This window comes from Stomoxys calcitrans, chromosome 2 (assembly GCF_963082655.1).
Source record: "Stomoxys calcitrans chromosome 2, idStoCalc2.1, whole genome shotgun sequence".
Taxonomy (NCBI): Eukaryota; Metazoa; Arthropoda; class Insecta; order Diptera; family Muscidae; genus Stomoxys; species Stomoxys calcitrans.
The window spans coordinates 18,130,743-18,154,049 of record NC_081553.1 but is presented as its reverse complement, the minus strand read 5'-3'; the positions used below and the strand labels follow the sequence as shown (position 1 = coordinate 18,154,049).

At 38.6% G+C, this 23,307-nt stretch overlaps 1 protein-coding gene across 1 annotated transcript in view; it reads right to left on the bottom strand.

Moving 5' to 3' along the window:
- Positions 1–22,891, bottom strand: part of LOC106084165 (homeotic protein empty spiracles) — a 42,174-nt gene extending 19,283 nt beyond the window's left edge. The window contains exon 1 of the mRNA XM_013247679.2: positions 21,473–22,891. Within this exon, the coding sequence (XP_013103133.2) occupies positions 21,473–22,505 (1,033 nt within the window). The 5' untranslated portion in view covers positions 22,506–22,891. The remainder of the gene's footprint in view (positions 1–21,472) is intronic.
- Positions 22,892–23,307: the final 416 nt, after the last annotated feature.

Below are 23,307 nucleotides of genomic sequence, written 5' to 3'. Positions count from 1 at the left end.
TATGGTTCAAATCGGTCTATAACCTTATATAGCTGTCATATAAACCGATCTGGGATCTTGACTTCTTGAGCCTCCAGAGGTCGCAATTATTATCCGATTTGCCTGAAATTTTGTACGACGTGTTTCGTTATTATATCCAACAACTGTGCCAAGTATGGTTCAAATCGGTCCATAACCTGATATAGCTGCCATATAAACCGATCTGGGATTTTGACTTCTTGAGCCTCCAGAGGTCGCAATTATTATCCGATTTGCCTGAAATTTTGTACGACGGATTCTCTCATGGCCATTAACATTCGTGTTTATTATGGTCTGAATCGGTCTATAGCCCGATACAGCTCCCATATAAATCGATCTCTCTATTTTACTTCTTGAGCCCACAAAGAGCGCAATTCTTATTCGAATTGGCTGACATTTTACACAGGTCTCCAACATAAATATAATTTAATTGTGGCCCAAACCGGACCATATCTTAATATCGCTCTAATCGCAGAGAAAATCTTTTCTTATATCCTTGTTTTTTTGTCTAAGAAGAGATGCCGGGAAAAGAACTCGACAAATGCGATCCATGGTGGAGGGTATATAAGATTCGGCCCAGCCGAACTTAGCACGCTTTTACTTGTTTTAAACTCCCTTTTTTTGAGAATTTTTACAGTGTCAATAATCAATGATGAAGACCAACAACAGTAACATTATAAATCGTGATAGACGTCAAAGAATGTGCAGGGCATAAATAAATATGAAGTGGAGGATGCCAATAAAACCATAACAACAAAAGGAACCATTGTTTAATGGCCATGTTTCAAAGGGAATGCAATCACATGTGATATGTGTTTAAATGTATATATGGTCAAAGGGCATACATCTTCAAGCGCTTCAACACAAAAGGCCAAAAGATGGCCTGGCTTATAAGCACACATGTGAGTAAGGTCAACCAAACAAACCTTGCAACTAACACGCAACCTAACAAGCTTCTTAAAGAGTTTGGGGGTAGATTTTCCTATAACTCTGTCTGTCTTTCTATAAAAAAACCCTTTTAAACTCTTTTTTTAATTTTAAATGTTTAAATGTTTTTTCTCTTTATTAGACTACATTAAATTCCTTGTAAAAGAGTTCATTTCAAGAAGAATTTTTCTTTCAAATTAATTCCCTAAGAATGCTCACCTAATGAAGAACTCATTTGAGTTGGGGCATCACCTCACTCACCTACAATTTTTTGTTTTTTTTTTGATTGACTACCGTCATCATCTCCACACGAATATGAGTCTTTTCCCTATGACTTTTTCCAGGAATTCTAGGAAACACTTGACGTTGATATGTGTTAAGCCCCGTGAACCCATAAGCATGCCGCCGCCGCCGCCACCGCTGGCTGCTGTGCTTTAGATGTCCATGCGCCTTTGCGGCTACCCTGCCGTGCATTTGCGCCACAAGATCGATGGTATGAAAGGGCGTTTCACGGTTATGCGCCGCTGGAATTGGGAATACACAATGCTCTACAATGGAAAATATTAGAACTAATATTGGCTGGATGTTGATGCTGTTGGGATATCAAAGCAGCCAAAGCAAATTAGGGGCTATTTCATTATTTTATTAAAATAGTGTCTGTCCGTCTGTTGGTTTTTTTTTTCATTTGAGGGTATCAACATATCATACACCTTGTTGTGAAAACAGCATGCTCGAGTGTTTGGAATTTCTATTGTTGTTTGTTGTTGGTTTTTTATATCTATCTCACCCCAGTTTGGAATTAATCCTTTCTCACCGACACCTTTGGGAATTAAGGTTTTTTTCTCTTGAGTTTAATTTTTTTTATTAGATATGCAACAGAACGTTTAATTTTATTAGAGTTATTCGTCTTCGGAATATCACTTGAGACCATTAGCGTAGGTGTAAGGGGGTCTTAGCTCTATGAATATTCAATAGAGCTAATATATTGTCAACAAACAAGTAACGACGTAATAAGTTTGGTCGGGCCGAACCTTATGTACCATCCACCATGGATCGCATTTGTCAACTTCTTCGCTCGGTATCTCTTTATAGGCAAACAAAAGGATAATGGATAAAAATTGCCATGCTATTGGACTTGGTTTGGATGTTGAAGAGTATAGTAGAAGTTATTGTGCAAAATTTCAGCTAAAGTCAGATAAGAATTGTGCCTTTTAGAGGCCTAAGAATTAAGCTCGGGAGATCGGTTTATTTGGAAGTTTGATCGGGGTATAGACCGATTCAAGCCATACATATTTACATGTATATTGGGAATCATAGGAGAATTCATTGTTCAAAGCCTAAGCCAATTTGGATAAGAACTGCTCCCTCAAGAAGTAAAGGGTGATTTTTTAAGAGCTATAGAAAAGTTTTTCAAAAAAAAAAAAACACATAAAATTCAGAAAAATGCATGACGCTTTTATTTGAATCGATAGTACGGTTCATGTAATTTAATATTTGAAGATTATTTCATGCAAATTTTGACCGTGACTGCGCCTCAAATGGTCTATCTCATACTCTTTCCTACATTTCGGCCGGTTTCTCACGAATAAATGCTTCAATGTTGTCTCCCATTGCGGCAATTGAAGCGGGCTTGCTTTATAGACATGAGCTTTGACAAGAAGTACGGTCCAATGATGCCACCAGCCCATGAACCGCTCCAAACTGTGACTTCTTGTGGGTGCGTTGGTAGCTCTTGCAATTCTTCTGGCTGATCTTCACTGCAAAATCGACAATTCTGCTTATTTACGTACCCATTGAGCCAAAAGATGCATTGTCGCTCAATGGAAAGAGCGCGTGATGAACTTTCTTAACAGAACACCCATTTTGATAATGAAATTCAATAATTTGCAAACGTTGTGCGTTTGTAAGATGATTCATTGTTAAATTATACACCATACTGAAGATGTTTGACATAACCGGTGTTGCCAAAAAGATACAAGCTAAAAAATCACCCTTTATAATCGGGAGATCGGTTTATACAATATAAGAGCTATAAATATCTGGTTTTGGTTTCGAAAGCCACCGCAGCTCAGAGGTAAGCATGTCCGCCTCTGACGCTTAACGTTTTTTCAGCAGTGGTTATCCCCTCTTAATGTTGGCGATATTTGTGTTTGCGGCTAGCCGTTCGGACTTGGCTATAAAAAGGAAGCCCTTATCATAGAGATTAAACTTGAATCGGCCAGCACTAATTGAAATGTGAAAAGTTTGCCCCGGTTCCTTAATGGAATGTTCATGGTCAAATTTGCAAAGGTAAAAGCACAAATTCGGGAATGGGAGAATGACCTTCAACCGCGAGATTAGCCTATATGGGGGATAAACCCAAAATGGTTCGATCTAAACCATATTCGGCACGGACGTCAAAGAGCAAAACACGGCTTACTGAGTCAAATTTCAGCGGATTCGGGTATTAAATGCATCCGATTTAGATCTAGACCATAGTTAGCACGAATATTGGACGCCTTTGCACGACACAATGTGGAAATTTAAGCGAAATTTGGTAATAAATGCGGCTTTAGTGGGCCTTAGGCTTAAAATCGAGAGGTCCGATCCAGAATACACTCGACGCACCATAGGGGATCTTAACATAATTCACTGTGCCAAATTTCAGCGAAATCGGGAAATAAATGTGGCGTCTATGGGCGTAAGACCTTAAATCGGGAAATCGGCTATATCCAAATAAAGTCCTATCTAGAATATACTGGAAACGATTATCGAGGGGCCTAATACAACTCGATGTGCCAACTTTCAGCCAAATCGTATTATAAATGCGGTTTTTATGGGCCTCTATGGGGGAGTCCGATATCGCCCATCTTCGAGCGGCCAGTTTCAGCTCAATATCTTTAGTTTTTAAGAATGTAGCGTTATTTCAATAAATAAACGAACTGAGATCACCGTAGCGTAGAGGTTAGCATGTCCCCCTATGATGCTGAACGCTTGGGTTCGAATCCTGGCGAGACCATCAGAAAAAATTTTCAGCGGTGTTTTTCCCCTTCTAATGCTGGCAACATTTGTGAGGTACTATGCCATATAAAACTTCTCTTCAAAAAGGTGTCGCTCTGCGATACGCAGCTCGGACTCGGCTTTAAAAAGAAGGCCCCATTGAGCTTAAACTTGAATCGGACTGCACTTATTGATATGTGAGAAGTTCGTTCCTGTTCCTTAGTGGAATGTTCATTGGCAAAATTTGCAATTTGCAGGCGAAGGGACGTCTGAGCTTCTTTTCTAACGGTCACTTACTTGTTGTTACGCAACGCGCCTTCCGCTCTCGTTTCGGAACTCCTTCCTACAGACTCGTTCCTGGCTGTAATTCGATTTTGTCGTATGTTAACTCATTTCGGGAGTGTGGAAGTGTTGCTAAACCCAGAAATTAACTTCAAGCGACCATCAGAACTCCAGAAAATATCGTAAGAGTGACACAGTTGTTGTGCGTTTTCTTGGGCGTTCGGCTAGCAGACACGCAGCAGCTATGGGAATTTTTAACACCTCTGTTCGACGAATTCTCCATCAAGACCTTAAAATTTTATTTCTATAAATTGGCTGCTGAGCAAGAATTAACTCAACGCGATTTTTTTGCCCCTCAAAATGTGATCTCTCTTAGAGTAGAGCTGGCAAAATATCGACGGCACTATCGATACTATCGATGTTAAATTTTTTGACTGAATATCGATTGATATTTTTTCGATGGATGCTATCGCAAAAGTTTAATTTTTTTGCAAAACTAAACGAAAATAAGCGATCCGATACATTGAGCCTATAGAGGGCGCAATTTTCATGCGATTAGGCTAACATTTTGTACAATAATTTTTCTCATGACTTCCAACTGGCCTTATTAACCGTGGTTTTATTTGGTCTGTGCATTGGTATTGCTTCTATGTAAATCGATCTCCAGATTTTTACTTCTCGTTTTCGTTTCAATGGGGAAGTTAACGATAGTATCGATATTTATTATTAAATTTATCGAAAATATAGAATATTTCGATTATTGAGCTCTATCTCAGAGGCGATCTTCAATAGCCGGCACGCTATCCAGATTTGAGTCGGTGTGATTTCTTTTTATGTCGATCGACCGGTCCATAGCACACCTCAAGCTGGCAAAATATCGATGGCACTATCGATAAATTTAGTTATTGGCTGAATATCGATTGCTATATACACCCTACACCACCACTGTGGTACAGGGTATTATAAGTTTGTGCATTTCTTTGCAACGCTAAGAAGGAGAAGATCTAGAACCATTTATCAAATATAACGTTCGCTCGGAATCAATTTCTGATTCCATTTAGCCATGTCCGTCTGTGAGTTCATGTATTCTTGTAATCAAGGTAGAGGTCCTATTTGTTGTCGAATCGTCACGAAATTTTGCACATGCCACTTTTTTGGATGAAGAACGAACGCTATTGATTTTGGAAAAATCGGTTCAGATTTAGATATAGCTCTCAAATAAATGTATCGCCCGATTTGCACCTTAATGGCCGTAGTAACTAAAATGTTCAACCGATCTGCACAAAATTTGGCATGGATTGTTTTGTTACTGATTTTAACATATCAGCAAGATTTCATCAAAATCGGTTCAGATTTATATATAGCTCCCATATATATGTATCGCCCGATTTGCACTTTAATGGTTGTAGTAACCACAATTTTGGCATTTGTTATTGATCTACCCATATCTGCAATAATTCATCAAAATCGGTTCAGATTTAGTTATAGCTCCCATATATATGTGTCGCTTGATTTGCACTTTAATGGTCGTAGTAACTACAATTTTCAACCGATCTGCACAAAATTTGGTATGGATTGTTTTGCTACTGAACTACACATATCTGCAACATTTTATTGAAATCGGTTCAGATTTGGATATAGCTCCCATATATATGTATCGACCGATTTGCACTTTAATGGCTGTAGTAACTACAATTTTCAAACGATATGTTCGAAAATAGTCGGTAAAGATTACGGTATAGTTCTCATATACTTTTATTTATTGACCGAATTTATAATTGTAGGGTAGGTGTAGGGAATTATATAATCGGCTTCGCCCGACCTTTGCCTTTCCTTACTGGTTTTCCTATCAATACTGTCGGCAAAGTTACACTATTTGTAAAATTTAACCAGTATGATTTGAATCGGCCCATAATCTGATAAAGCTTCCTTATTAAATATCCCGTTTTTAACTCTTGAGCATTGATATTGTTCCTATATAAACTGATATCCTGATTTTTACTTCTCATTTCGTTTTAAATGTATGTGATAGAAAATAAACGATAGTATCAATACTACCGGTATTTATTATCGGAAATATCGAATGTTTCGAATTTCGATAGTTTGCCAGCACTACCTCAAGAACAACATTCGCAAAGTCATTGCCAACATACCAATTGATATGCTGCAAAGAGGGGACTCGAATTTCAAAAATCTACTTAATCAGTGTGTGCGCAATGGCGGTCGTAATTTACCCGATTTTTCGAGTTTCTCCGGTACACCCCGTTGGGTCGGAAATTACGATTTCGATGGAATAACAATTTTAGTGTCCACTTTTAGAGGGAGGTGTCCGGGTGCACCGCCTAACCATTATTTATTTTTTTTTTGTTTTGTTAATTATCTAAATCTTTGAAAGTGGGTATGAATTTCGTGCTCTACTCCTAAGTGCCTTTCATTTGAGCCCCACATTGCCATGAGCGATAAATAGGTATGTCCGTTTTAGCGTTTTTTCAGAGTTGAGGTGGTACGCTTAGCCTGAAAAAAATATCTGCATCGTGCTCTACTCTAAAATACCCTACCATTTATTTAAACCCCATATTGTCATAAGGGGAGTTTATGGGATGAGGAGTCACCCAACACTTGGCCACAAAATTGGTTATCAAATTCGTTTTTTAATCCCAAATACCTTTTATTTGAGCCACATATTGCCATGGTCGGTAAATTTGTACTCTTTGTGGCGTGCCCCAAATACATGGTCAGACATTTGGATATCAGATTCGTATTCTACTCCAAAATACCTTTATTTAAGCCCCATATTACGATGGTCAGTAAATAAGTGGAAATGGCCAATTCATTTGAGCCCTACAGGTCAGTGTAGGGCTGGGGTCGGTAAATAGGTCCGATTTAAGTGTGAATCTATCAGATTCATGTTTTGTTCTAAAATACCTCATAATTGAGCCCCATATTGTAATCCTCAGCAAATACGTCCTATTCAGATGGTGTTATGGGGGTGTGGTGGCCCCATAGGCACTTTTTCCCGATCATTGATATCAGATTCGTGCTTTATTCCCAAAGAACTTCCATTTGCGACCCATATTGTTATGGTCGTAAGTTTGACCTGTTTGGGGGTGTTTTTGGGAAGGGGCGGCCCCCCAAACACTTGCTCGCACATTTGGACACCATATTCGTATTCTGCTCGCAAATACCTTTTATTTGAGTACCATATTACCATGGTCGGTATATATGCCCGATTTCGGGTTCCTTTGTGGGTTGGGGCGGTCCCCCAAACACTTGATCCGACAATTGGATATCAGATAAGTTTTCTAATCTTAAATATCTTTCACTTGAGTCCCCTATTGTCGTGATTGCTTTTTATATATATTTGGTAGGTTTTGGGGGTGGGGCGTCTCCCCTAGGTACCCCATCCGAAATTTAGATACCAAATCTTTTATTTTAGGTTACTATAAGAGATCACACAAAATTTCGCTTAAATCGCATCACCCATCTCCGAGATCTGGCGTTTATGAAAATTAGGGTAAGGGGGAGGGTCCGCCTCCCCTTCAGCCGTTTTTGAGTCTATACGGAACACACAAACAAACGGACAAACCAACAAACAAACATATATTGATTTTTATTATATATAAGATAAGATGTTTTCCATAGGCTAAGTCAAAATTTCTTGTATTCTCCCTCAAATCTTATTTCATTCCTACGCCATTGCCTAGGGACGAAATTGTTATGCATGTCTGTTACATTGGTATTGAATTGTGCTCCCAACATTGTTTCCATTCTCTGAAGGACTACAAAGGAAAACCCATCATGGGTTTATTGTTGCATGTCTGTGATGTGTACTTCAAGTTAGAAAAAGAAAGAGTTTCATGTCATGTCATTAAATACATCAAATTGTACCCAAATTACAATGAAATATTAGATTAGTTCTGGTCATGACAAAGGCATTTATTTTAATGATGTTTAGGGTATATAAAATCTATTTTATTGTAATTTCTGTCGACAGCATTTTAATGAAATGAGTTGAAATCTTAAAAATATCAATTACTTTATACTGTTCCTTTAGCCACAAAATTTAAGATTTTTCATTATTCGTAGGATTAAGAAATGAAAACTAGACAAAGAACCAAAACTTTAAAATTACAATGCCATCTTTAAATTTAATTTCCTATTTACTAACAGACGTGACGATCGATTTTAAATTTTTATCGCTGATTCTTATTTTTTTCATATCTTATTTTACTTCTATAGGACTTCCAAATATTATTTTTCAAAAAATTCATTTTTTTTTAAACTTAACATCTTAACCTAAACAAATTAAACATTTAGAGACCATCCTATTTTAAATATATTTTGCGACTTTAACTTTGGTTCACTGTTGTCTTGCACCAAGATCGGTTTCCTAACTGTCAACGTTATTTTATTTTGATTTTTGCTATATCTGATTATAAAACGATTGAAACGATACTACTTGCCGATATTCCACCAAATAGGACAATGAATGCGGCTTCTAGAGACCCACTTAGTCAAGGCGGAGAACCATTTTTCATGGTAACTTTTTCTAAATGTGAAACGTTTTGGCCTATTTGCAAATCCCAACATCAATTAAAACCAGTAAGGAAAGGCAAAAGTCGGACGGAGCCGACTATATAATACCTTACACCTACACTACACTTTTAAATATATATATATATATATATATATATATATATATATATATATATATATATATATATATATATATATATATATATAGATAGAGATTTTATCAAAATCGGTTCAGATTTGGATATTGCTTCTATGTATATGTGTAGCTGTAATAAACACAATTTGTAACCGATCTGCACAAACTTTGGCACTGTAGTAACAACAATTTTATTTTTTACATATAGCTCTCATATACGTATATATATATATATATATATATATATATATATATATATATATATATATATATATATATATATATATATATATATATATATATATATATATATATATATATAATACGTATATGAGAGCTATATCTAAAAAATAAAATTCTTGTTACTACAGTGCCAAAGTTTGTGCAGATCGGTTACAAATTGTGTTTATTACAGCTACACATATACATAGAAGCAATATCCAAATCTGAACCGATTTTGATGAAATCTCGCAGATATATTAAGATCAGTAACAAAATAATCCGTGCCAAATTTTGTTCAGATCGGTTAAAAATTGTAGTTACTACGGCCATTTAAGTGAAGATCGGGCGATACATACATATGGGAGCCATATCTAAATCTGAACAGATTTTTACCAAAATCAATAGCGTTCGTTTTTGGGCCAAAAAGGTGATATGTGAAAAATTTCATGATGATTGGATAACAAATACGACCTGCACTTTGATTACAAGAATACATGGACTCACAGACGGACGGACAGACGGACATTGCTAAATCGAATCAGAAAGTGATTCTGAGTCTATCGGTATACTTATCAATGGTTCTAGCTCTTCTCCTTCTTAGCGTTGAAAACAAATGCACAAACTTATAATACCCTGTACCACAGTGGTGGTGTAGGCTATAAATATCTCTGCAAAAATAGGAAGGATTTAATATAATAGAAGAAGTTATAGTCTGATTCGGACCATAAATGAATGCTGAACATTGTAGAAGTCATTGTGTAATATTTCAGATCATTCGGATAAGAATTACGCCTTGTAGAAGCTCAAAAAGCAAAATCGGGAGATAGGTTTTTATTGAGCTGTATCAAGCTATTGATCGATTCAGACCATATTAGACATATTCAAGGCCACGAGAGAAACCGTTGTCCAAAATTTCAGCCAAATCGGATAAGAATTGCGCCCACTAGAGGCTAAAGAAGTCAAGATCCCAGATCGGTTTATATGGCAGCTATATCATGTTCAATAACGATTTGCGCCACACTTAGCACAGTTATTGGAAGTCATAATAAAACACGTCATGCGAAATTTCAGCCAAATCGGATGAGAATTGCATGCTCTATTGGCTCAAGAAGTCAAGATCCAAGATTGGTTTATATGATAGCTGTACCAGATTATGAACCGAATTGAATCATATTTAGTACATTTGTTGGAAGTGACACAAAACACCACGTGCAAAATTTCAGTCAAATCGGACAAAAATTGCGCCCTCTAGAGGATCAAGAAGTCAAGACCCAAGATCGGTTATTATGGCAGCTATATCAAAACATGAACCGATTTGGCCCATTTACAATCCCAACAGACCTACACTAATTAAAAAGTATTTGGGAAAATTTTCAAGTGGCTAGCTTTACTCCTTCGAAAGTTAGCGTGCTTTCGACAGACAGAAGGACAGACGGACGCACATTGCTAGATCGACATAAAATGTCACGACGATCAAGAATATATATAATTTATGGGGTCTTAGATGAATATTTCGAGGAGTTACAAACAGAATGACGATATTTGTATACCCCATCCTTTGGTGGAGGGTATAAAAACGGACCTCCCCAACGTTGACGACCCACGCAAACGAAAAAAGGACCATGGTTGGCGGATCAGCACCTGGAATGTTGCCACTCTTTATAGTGAAGGTGCAGTATACGTGCTGGCGGATTATTAGAGAAGTACAAGGCAGATATTACCGTCTTAAGGCGTCACTACAACACCAAGCGGTAACGAATTATACTATAGCTGCCACAACACGAGGCATGAATTTGGCTGTGGATTTGTGGTTAGTCGGAGACGGAAACACCTCGTCTCCAGCTTTACTCCGTTGGATGAGAGGCTAGCCACAATCCGCTTAAAAGCTAAATTCTTCAACATCAGCCTTATTTGTGCCCATGCCCCGACGGAAGACAAAGACGAGCAGACCAAGGATATTTTCTACGAGCGTCTAGAGAGAGAATATGACCGCTGCCCCACCCATTATATTAAAATCGTTCTGGAAGACTTTAATGCGAAGACAGGGAAGGAAGACATTTTTGGTCCAACAGTCGAAAAGTTTAGACTCCACGAGATAACGTCCAGTAATGGGTTGAGGCTGATAGATTTCGCAGCGGCAGAAAACATGGTAGTTAGTAGCACCAGATTTCAAAACACGAGAAACTAAATTGATCACGTTGTTATAGCTGGAAGGCATTCATCCAGCGTGTTAGATGTACGATCGATCCGTGGAGCGAATATAGATTCGGATCATTACCTTGTTGCAGCAAAGATTCGCAACGGTTTGAACATGGCGAGGAAAGTACGATCTGACACTGCACGGAAGCTGGACATTGAAAAGCTGCAAACACAACAAATGGCAGGGGCATACTCCACACGACGAACCCAACTGCTTGATGAAAGCACTCCTTGTTCCAACGATATAATGGCGTAGTGGCAAACTATTGCCCATACCATGGAAAATGCCGCGAAATCCGTACTTGGTTACCGGAAGCCTCCTCAAAGAAACCCATGGTATGACCAAGAGTGTCGAGATGCTACTGAAGCCAAGAATGCGTCATATAGAGAAACCCTGCAATCAGTAGCAATGCACCAGATGATGGAGAGGTATAAGGAGAAAAGGAGAGAGGAGAAACGTTTATTCCGCCGAAAGAAAATGGAAAGACGTGAGTGAGTGTGAGCGAATTGTGATGTACAGGAGTGAGAATGAAGTCCGGAAATTCTCCCAAAGTTATAAACATCAAACTGATGGCTTTGGTGCAGGCACATCCTCCAGCAGAGACAAAGAAGGAAATCTGGTAACTGACACAGATAACATGCTGAGGATATGGAAAGACGTTGGCGGCGAAGAGGATACCGTGGAACCAATCCCTGATGATGGTATAGAATGTTTACCTTCTAGTCAGAATGAGGTCCAAGTAGCAGTGACCCGACTAAAGAACAACAAGGCAGCAGTAGCCGACGGGTTACCGGCTGAACTATTTAAGATCGGAGGCGACACGCTGATATCAGCTTATGTGCGCAATCTGGCAAGAAGAACACATAGCCGTTTGGATACAGTAGATAGTTATTATAAATAGAATAATAAATAAGCCCACGGTTGTGGGGTATCCAAAGTTCGACACGGCCTAATTGAGTGATTTTCCACTTGTTACTTTTTGCTCATGGCACAATTTGGGTCTCTTATGTGTAAAATCTCATGTTTTCTTCCATTTCTATTGATTTTATTTGAAAAACTGTAAACACTAAGCCCCTAATCAAACACTAGGTTTTGGCGCCTAATAAGCATGCACGGTCAGTTTTATGGGCGAGATAGATGCAAATAAAGAGAAAAACATAGGTTGGGGGGAACAAGGGGCCCAATCGGACCCAACCCTGTTTATATTATGGCTGTGAAATTAATTACATTTTAATTAAATTGTTTAAACGTCATTATCAGAGACCAAAACGTTTCATGTTAAAATTCGAACACTGAAGTAGAAAACGAGCAGCAAAAAAAAAACACAGCACAAAAACAACCAAATGGGCACATACAACAAGCAAACGCTTCTTGGACTTTTGTCAGGCAGACAAGCTGCACACACATATTCACTCAATTTGTCTGTCCAGCTGTCAGGCGTTCTGGTGAATGCGTTGAATGTGAGCCAGCAAACGAGCGAGCGAGCCAGCTAGCGATCAAGCCGTTGTTATGCTAATGATGATAGTCTCAACTTCACGCAAAGATCTTTGGAAGCTCTCTCCAAGTAGATGGATGGATGGATGGATACTTGAGACTGCTCCTTTTTTCAGGGACCAGACTTTTTTTTGTGGTTTTGGTTAATGTTATGAGGCGCTATAACTACAAGTATTTGAGCAGCATTTATTTATTTGTTTTTGTTTTTTCCGAACAGCAGCAGCAGCTCGAAAAAAAAAATACAAAAAATAAAAACTCTAAATGATGTGTGTGTGGAAATGCGGCTAACGCTAATGCATTTTTAATTGGGGGTTTACCAGAGCAAATAACCAACAAGCCAGCAAGCATACACAAACACACACACATTCAAAGGTATACTACTCGCATGCTCATCTTTAAACTTCATCATTTATTATTATTTGTTAATGTTTTTTGCTGTTGTTGTTGCTGTTGCTGGTGTTGCACGACTCCTTATAATCAAGCCAAGTATCATGTCAAGACCATAGATCAGTTGGTAAACACTTACACACCGAACCAAACCAAACCAAACCCAACAACACCAATCAGTCACCTGAAATTCAAAGTCTGAACTGTGGCAAATGTGGTGGTAGATGCAACAACGCATTAATTAAGAAGCAATTACCAGACCAACTCTTGCTCTAATTCCTAGTCTGGGGGTAACATATCAGAAAATGACCATAAATATAATCATTATCCTAAAGATATACATAAGCGTCCATATGGCCAAAGGAATGACTGAGTGAATGCGAGAATACACACACGCACATTCGCTCGAAAATTTCTTAGCAATGTGCCAGAAGATAAATTCCTCCTCTGGAAAAAGGAGATTCTTATTAGCCATAACCAAACGTGTATTAAAAAAACACACCATGATTATGTGAATTTTTTGATCTGTACTGTGTAAAAGGGTTATTAGAATTGCCCATGGAGGCGTTTATGACTAAATCTTCTTGTATTGGTCAATTGATAGATCATTAATTATTTGGAATTGATCTATCGTTGGATTATCGTAATCGTAATTGAGTAATCATGGACTAGAGTCTTGTTCCACCTTGAAGCGTTGCTCTAAGACACAGAGAAAAATATCACAAACTTTTTTATACCCTCCACCATAGGATGGGGGTACACTAATTTCGTCATTCTGTTTGTAACTCCTCGAAATTATCGTCTAAGACCCCATAAAGTATATATATTCTTGTTCGTCATGTCATTTTAAGTCGATTTAGCCATGTCCGTCCGTCTGTCTGTCAGTCCGTCCGCCCTTCTGTTTGTTGAAAACACGCTAACTTTCGAAGGAGTAAAGCTAGCCGCTTGAAATTTTGCACAAATACTTTTTATTTGGTTTAGGTCGGTTGGGATTGTAAATAGGCCAAATAGGTCCATGTTTTGATATAGCTGCCATATTAACCCATCTGAGATTTTGACTTCTTGAGCCACTAGAGGACTCAATTCTTATCCGAACCGGCTGAAATTTTCCAAGAGGTGTTTTGTTATGATTTCCAACAACTGTGTTGAGTTTGGTTCAAATCGGTCCATAACCTTATATAGCTGTCATATAAACCGATCTGTGGTCTTCACTTCTTGAGCCTCTAGAGAGCGCAATTCATTTCCGATTTGGCTGAAATTTTGCATAACGTGTTTTGTTATGATTTCCAATAATTGTGCTTAGTATTGCGCAAATTGGTACATAACCTGATATAACTGCCATATAAACCGATCTGGGATTACTTCCAACAGCTGTGCTATGTATGGTTTAAATCGATTTATAACCTGATATAGCTTTCATATAAACCGATCTGGGGTCTTGACTTCTTAAGCCTCTAGAGGGCGCAATTCATTTCCGATTTGGCTGAAATTGCATGACGTGTTTTGTTATGACTTCCAACAACTGTGTCAAATATGGTTCAAATCGGTCTATGTTTTGATATAGCTGCCATATAAACCGATCTTAAATCTTGACTTCTCGAGCCGCTGGAGGGCGCAATTCTCATCTGATTTTGCTGAAATTTTGCAAGAGGTATTTTGTTATGATTTCCAACAACTGTGTTGCGTTTGGTTTAAATCGGTCCATAACCTTATATAGCTGTCATATAAACCGATCTGGGATTTTGACTTCTTGAGCCACTAGAGGGCGCAATTCTTATCCGATCCGACTGAAATTTTGCAAGAAATGTTTTGTTATGATTTGCAACAACTGTGCCAAATATGGTTCAAATCGGTCTATAACCTGATATCTTTAGTCGCTGGAGTGCGCAATTCTCCTCTGATTTTGCTGAAATTTTGCATGAGGTGTTTTGTTATGACTTCCAATAATTGTGCTAAGAATGGCGCAAATTGGTACATAACCTGATATAGCTGTCATATTAACCGATCTGGGATCTTGACTTCTTTAGCCTCTAGAGGGCGCCATTCTCATCCGATTTGGCAGAAATTTTGTACAACGGCTTCTGTCATGGACTTCAACATACGTGTCCAATATGGTCTGTATCGATCTATAGCTTGAAACAGCTCCCATATAAACCGATCTCCCGATTTTGCTTCTTGAGCTCCTATAAGGCTCAATTCTTATCCGAATGAACTGAAATATTACACAATGACTTTTACAATGTTCAGCATTCATTTATGTATGGTCCGAATCGGACTATAACTTGATAACAGTTCTCATTCATTATTCTTTGTTTGCCTATAAACCGAGATACTGCGAGATACTCGTCAAATGGGATCCATGGTGGAGGGTATATAAGATACGGCCCGGCCGAACTTAGCACGCTCTTACTTGTTATACTCTCACCATAGGATGGGGGTACACTAATTTCGTCATTCTGTTTATAACTCATCGAAATATTCGTCTAAGACCCCATAAAGTATATATATTCTTGATCGCTATGACATTTTAAGTCGATCTAGCCTTGTCCGTCCGTCTATACGTCTGTTTGTTGAAAGCACGCTAACTTTCGAAGCAGTAAACCTATCCGCTTGAAATTTTGCACAAATACTTTTTATTAGTGTAGGTCGGTTGGGATTGTAAATGGGTTATATCGGTCCATGTTTTGATATAGCTGCCATATTAACCCATCAGGGATTTTGACTTCTTGAGCCACTAGAGAACGCAATTCTTTTCCGTTCCAGCTGAAATTTTGCAAGAGGTGTTTTGTTATGATTTCGAACAACTGTCTTGAGTTTGGTTCAAATCGGTCCATAACCTCATATAGCTGTCATATAAACCGATCTTGGGTCTTGACTTCTTGAGCCTCCAGAGGGCGCAATTCTTATCCGACCGAAATGAAATTTTGCACGACGTATTTTGTTATGATATCCAACAACTGTGCTAAGTATGGTTCAAATCGGTCTATTACCTGATATAGCTGCCTATAAACCGATTTTAGATCTTGACTTTTTTGGCGCCTGGAGGGCGCCATTCTCATCCGATTTGGCAGAAATTTTGTACAACGGCTTCTCCCATGACCTTCAACATACAGCGGTCAAAAAAAGTATTCATCATTCAATGTTTTTTTTTTAATAAGTCTACAAAAGACAATTGGAATAAAAACATATTAAACTAATGATGCAGTAGTGCTTGTGTGATATATATGTACACAATTTCATTGTTTTTAAAGAAAAAAATAGTATTTATTGGAACAAAAAGGGCCATTTTACAGCTGAACACAAAAAATTAAACAAAAAAAGTATTCATCATTGCAAAAAAACAAAAAAATAAATAACATAATTTAAAAAAATTAATACTTTGTTATTCGACCACCGCGTCTTATAACTTCTTTTAAACGGTTTGACATCGATTGGACTAATTTAGCGGTTATATTTTGGTCTATATTAGTCCATTCCTCCATTATCACCTGTTGCATTTGACTCTTGCTCGAAAAATTGCGCGTTCTCAATTTGCGTTCGAGATGTTCCCAAAGATGTTCAATTGGGTTCAAGTCGGGACTTTGAGGAGGAGTTTTAATGACTTTGGGGCAGTTATACAGCATCCACATCTTGGTATTTAAAGCAGAATGTTTGGGGTCATTATCTTGATAATATTGAAAGTTATTACCAAGCCCAAGTTTTACAGCACTATCTTTTAAATTCCTCTTTAAAATGTCAATGTAATACTTATGATCCATTACTCCATTAATAATTTCAAGATTTCCCGCTCCTGAAGCCGCCATACACCCCCAAACCATTAAACCACCTCCACCATGTTTTACAGTAGCAACTGTGTTTCGTTCTTCAAGCTCTGTATTTGGTTTTCTGTACACTATGACCTTTCCATCGCACCCAAAAAGATTAAACTTGCTCTCGTCTGCAAAAATGACTGTTTTCCAAAATGATTCGGGCTGTTTTACATACATTTTTGCGAAGTTTAGCCTTTTCAATCGGTTTATTTTATTTATAAAGGGCTTCTTACGTGCAGTTCTTCCTCTGTAACTATGCCTTTTGAGTGTATTTCGAATTGTTTGTGTAGTAACTTCCTTCCCTAAATATTCCATAGTGTTTTAACGAAGAATGGTCGCATTTGTCTTCGGAGTTTTCTGAACTTGCCGCACTAGCCAACGCACATCTCCAACTGAAAGTGCTTTTGGTCGACCAGATCTTGGTTTATTGTCAACAGTTTTCGTTTCTGTCCACTTTCTGATGATGGATTGTATAGTAGATCGTGGTCTATTTAATATTTCACTGATAGTTTTTTGAGTTAAACCATTCCTGTGGTGTTTTATTATCAAAACTTTTACCTCATCAGAAACCTCGTTTTGCTTACGACCCATTTTGACAAAAACTATATTTTCAATGAAATTAAATATTTGCTGTCAAGGGCAAAGCCTCCTTTACTAAATAAAACAGAAAAGGGGGATTCCCAAATAATATTTGAATTTGACTTTGATGATAGCACATCAATGATGAATACTTTTTTTGTTCTGTTTTTGGTGTTATTATATGAAATTGCATTTTTTGCGCTAATTAAATTTATTTTTTGAATTTATTTTAAAACATATTACGAAAAATAAACTATTGCATAAAACTGCATTATTTGTTTACTTTAAATTTTCTTCAATTACCCAAAATAAGTGAATTTATTATCAATTTTGCTAATGATGAATACTTTTTTTGACCGCTGTACATGTGAAATATTGTCTGAATCGATCTATTGCTTGATACAGCTTCCATATAAACCGATCTGCCGATTTTGCTTTTTGCTTTCCGAATGAACTGAAATATTACACAATGACTTCTACAATGTTCAGCATTCATTCATTTATGGTCCGAATCGGACTATAACTTGATATAGCTCCAATAGCATAACAGTTTTTATTCATTGTTCTTTGTTTGCCCAAAAAGAGATACCGCGCATAAAACTCGACAAACTCGATCCATGGTGGAGGGTATATGAGAGTTGGCCCGGCCGAACTTAGCACGCTTTTACTTGTTTTCAGTTAAAAATGTCGTAGGAAATAAAAATGTTTTCAATTAAAACAATTAAGGAAAGACAAATGTCGGGCGGTGCCGACTATATAATACGCTACACCTATCCTATAAGTGGAAATTGAAAAATTGGTTGTAAAGCACACCGTATTAAATTTCGTGCAAATGACTTCCAAATTGTAATAACTAGGATTCTATTGGGTTGCCAAAAAAGTAATTGCGGACTTTTCATATAGTCGGCGTTGACAAATTTTTTCACAGCTTGTGACTCTGTAATTGCATTATTTCTTCTGTCAGTTATCAGCTATTACTTTTAGCTTGCTTTAGAAAAAAGTGTAAAAAAAGTATATTTGATCAAAATTCATTCTAAGTTTTATTAAAAATGCATTTACTTTCTTTTAAAAAATCCGCAATTACTTTTTGGGCAACCCAATATATGTGCAAGTACGGCGACATATGAAAGTATGTAGACCTTAATATAAATCTAAATCAATTTTGATAAAATATAACAAAAATATCAACGTGGGTGTGAGCGAATTGAGATGTACAGGAGTCTGAATAAAATCCGGAAAATCTGGCAAAGAATTAAACATTAAACCGATGGCTTTGGTACAGGCACATCGTCCTGCAGAGACAAAGAAGCTGAGGATAGAGAAAGAACATTTTGCCCAACTGTTAGTGTCCGACGATGCGGGAAAGAGAATATCGCAGAAGCAATCCCTCATAATGTTATAGAATGTTTACCTCCTAGTCAGAATGAGGTCCAAGTAGCAGTCACCCGACTGAAGAACAACAAGGTAGCAGGAGCCGACGGGTTACCCGCTAAACCATTTAAGACCCAAGGCGGGATACACCTTATCGGTGTGTCAGCTTGTCTGCGGAATCTGGCTAGAAGAACGCATACCCGATGATTAGAAATTCAGCATAATATGTCCCGTACACAAGAAAGGAGACAAGGCGGAATGTGCCAACTACAGAAGAATAAGTCCTCTCCCTATCGCATACAAGATGCTTTCGAGCGTATTGTGTGAAAGATTAAAGTCAATGAGATAATTGGGCCCTAACAATGCGGCTTTAGACCTGGTAAATCCACCCTGGACCAGATATTCATACTGCGCCAAATCCTGGAAATGACCCGAGAAGGGAAAAATCGATACCTATCATCTCTTTGTAGACTACAAAGACACTTTCGATACCCTTTGAAAGGTATTTCAAGCCATGTCTGAGCTTGGTATCCTTGCTAAATTTTATCTTCATACCAAACGAGATTTCAGACAAGGAGACAGCCTATCGTGTTATCTGTTTAACATCCTGTTTGAGAAGATTATACGAGATGCAGATGTGATTAGATATGGCACATTATTCACAAGAGAACAGTGGGCTTAGGCAAGTAGCAGCCTATGCCGAAGACATCGATATCATAGGTCGGTCACAAGATAAAAGTCGGCATAGGCGAGTAGCAGCCTATACCGACGACATCGATATCATAGGTCGGTCACAAGAGTAGAGTCTGCAAAGGCGAGTAGCAGCCTATGCAAACGACATCGATATCATAGGTGACCGCACCGTAAGTAGCAACCGCAGCTTTTGAAAGAATCGAAAGAGAGGCAGTGAAAATTTTTTGAAGCTAAAATGTGCCCTTCAGAACTACAAGCTTAGATTATAAATATAGGGAAATTTTTGTACCGTGTATTGTAAAAGAGGGCACTGCTACAGGGTGGGCTAGATTCAAGTAATTTTGACGACTTTGTGCCTATACCATTTGGTGTAGGGTATCAAAAGTTCATCATTGCCGTCCTTTCTTGTTTAACTATAATATTTAAGTAAATATTGAGAGCATACTCTTGATGAACCGAAAAATCACATAAAGGCGACCTGTCATAACAGACAATGGTCATAAAGCCAAAAATGGAATTGGGTGTTAAGACAGCCCATGTTGCGGTCATAATGCCCAGAAAAATTGGAACCCAATGCCCATTTTTATACCCTCCACCGTAGGATGGGGGTATACTAATTTCATCATTCCGTTTGTAACACATCGAAATATTGATCTGAGACCCAACAAAGTGTATATATTCTTAATCGGCTTGACATTCTAAGTCGATTTAGCCTCGTCCGTCCGTCTAACTTTCGAAGGAGTAAAGCTAGGCAATTCTACTTCCTACTAGTGCAGTTCGGTTGGACGGTCTATGTTTTGGTATAGCTGCCTTATAAACCGATTTTGGATCTTAACTTCTTGATCCTCTAGACGGCGCAATTCTTGTGGGATGTGTCTGACATTTTTTTCTGAGCTGTTTTGTTATGACTTCTAATAACTGTTCTAAGTATGATCAAAATCGGTTCGTAACTTGATATAGCGATCATATAATCCGATTTCGGAACTTGACTTCTTGAGCCTGTAGAGAGCGCAATTATTATCCGATTTATGCTAAAATGTTGCATGAAATCTTTGGCAAGTATTGTTGAAATCGGTTTGTAACCTGATATAACTCCCATATAACCTGATCTCCCCGTTATACTTCTTGAGCCTTGAGAGCGCGTAAGTCTTATTTGATTTGGCTAAAATTTTGTACAATGACTTCTCTTACAACCTTCAGTTTATAATTGGATACAGCTCTCATATAAACCGATCTTCCAATATTATTTCTTGAGCCCCCATAGGGCTCAATTATTATCCGATTTGGCTACTATGGTCTCCAGCATTTAAACTAAGTGTGGTCCGAATCGGTCCATAACGTGATATGGCGACAATAGCATGGTCATTTTTATCCATTATCCTTTGTTTGTCTATGAGGAGATACTGGGCGAAGAACTTGACGAATGCAAACCATGGTGGAGGGTATATAAGATTCGGTCCGGCTAAACTTATCACACTTTTACTTTAAATTAGATCTGTTCGCGTACTTTTCCAGAAAATTTTGACAGTAAAACTTTGCAGAAATTTAGAACAGGAATTGGATTAGGCGTTTCGTGGTCCGAACCGAATGTGGAGCAGTTTGGACAATATACTGATATAGTTATCAAATTTCAATTTTGTAGAAATTTGAAATAATATCGGAAAATCGGTATATATGTGCAGCTATATCCAAATATGATCCGAGCTAAGAATCAGACAATGATCTGTCATGAGCCTTATGTTCCTCTCCAATTAGCTTCAGTTTTCAAATATATGTATTTTACTATTTGTTATAATAATCCTATTTAACCAAAATTTTTTCAAAACATCTATGCCTTACCTGGAAAACGATGTGAAAATATTCGCCCATGACGCGATAATAACCAAGGATACAAGGGATACGTATCGCGTATCAGATGAGGATTACCAAAGGGTGGATGATGAGGCCCTGGTGGAAAAATACCCAAATGATGGCCATGCATTAGATGTGGAGGCAGGTGTGAGGGCGGTGGCGGTGGTGGACCTGGTGGAGGTGGAGGATGTGGTCCCCCTGGATGTTGATGATGCTGCTGTTGTTGTTGCTGCTGCTGATGATGAGCCAAAACAGCGGCCATTTGAAATTGGGCTGCCAGCAAATGAGGATTTGAAGGTGATGGACCATTGACTGAGGGTGGCATTAGCGATGTTGAAGGTGAATGACCCAATGGGGCTGGCCCTTGGCCATCCGCTGAACGTATTATAGGTATACTAGCGGCGGGTGCAGGCAAAGGAAAAGGCCTTACCAAACCCGGGGGCAAAGAAGGCAGACTTTTAAACATTCGCTGCTCTGTCACTACCGGGGAAATGGCCTCTCTGGGGGAATGTAGGGGGGTGGTAGAACGACTACTATGTGGCTGGTTATCAGGTGCCAAAGGTGATTGAGTTTGATCCCTGGAAGAACTGTTGCATTCTCTTATGGGAGAGGCTGAGGAACCTTCGGGGTCTGCCTGATCCCTTTGATTTATCACAGAGGTTCTTGAATGCGTAGGTGATGGAGGAGCCACACAACGGCTATTTCTTAATTCCAAGGGTTCTTGTAACTCCCCAGCCAGCAGTTGATCCTGGGGAGGGCTGCGTATTGGTGGCGCTATAACTCTTAGCCGAGGGTTCAAGGGTATCGGAGGAGCCTGCTCCGTTTTACGCTCGCCCACCAAGGCGTCTATGGTGAAAGCCAATTTGGGCTTAGTATGCGTGCTAACGGGAATAGTGGTTGCCACACTTTTAACCGGTGCAGCTGCCGTCGGTGTGGCCGGGCTGGGCTTGGTGGCAACGGCAAAAGGGTTGATCGGCACCAGGGGCAGCATTGTTAATGGTTGACGGCTACACGTGACCATTGGCAAAGCGTGGGGGATGGGTTTTATAATGACACTTTTTTTTAATGTATTTTGTTATATTTTTTTGTATTATTTTGAGGAGTTACCACAAATTCGTTTATTTCAATTTATTTGGCACATTTTTGTTTTGTTAGAGGGAAATGTCAACAAAAGAAACTCTTGTAAACGTATGACAATTCATTGACGTTTATTTTTTTACTATTGTTTTCAGACTTTTTAAATGGGGTCTAATAACACTCAACGAGTCAATTGCTCATTCACTTAGAAATGTTGGCGATCATAACAATGCCTTTAGGGGTTTAGTCGCTTGCCGCTTTCGTCAAACTCCGACGCTATTCAAAACGAGATACAAAAGCCAGAGAGGGAACTCGGATGGCCGCTAATGAATTGTAGGCACATTGAGACCATTGTTTTGCGGTTAACGTTCGGCGTTGGCAATTCTGGTCGATGACTAGCCAAAGGCGGCTAATGAGGCGACAATCGCGTAACGTTCGCTTTCGGCTTGCTTGCAATGTAAGGTAATTTGAACAAATTGTTTTAAATGCCGTTACACTCGCACACACACACACACATGCACTCACTCAATTGCGATGTTTGCCACGACAGAGAAAAGTTGCATGCACACAACAAACACAGGCACACAAACACACATGCTCACACTCACGCACATTAACGTTTAACTTGTAACTGTAACATTTGGGTTGACATGTAACGCTAATAACGTTTCGTTCGCCCGTCTGTCCGTTTGGCCCGGCCGTTCATTTGTCGTTCTGTCGTTATCGCAGTTGCTGACGCTCAAGCT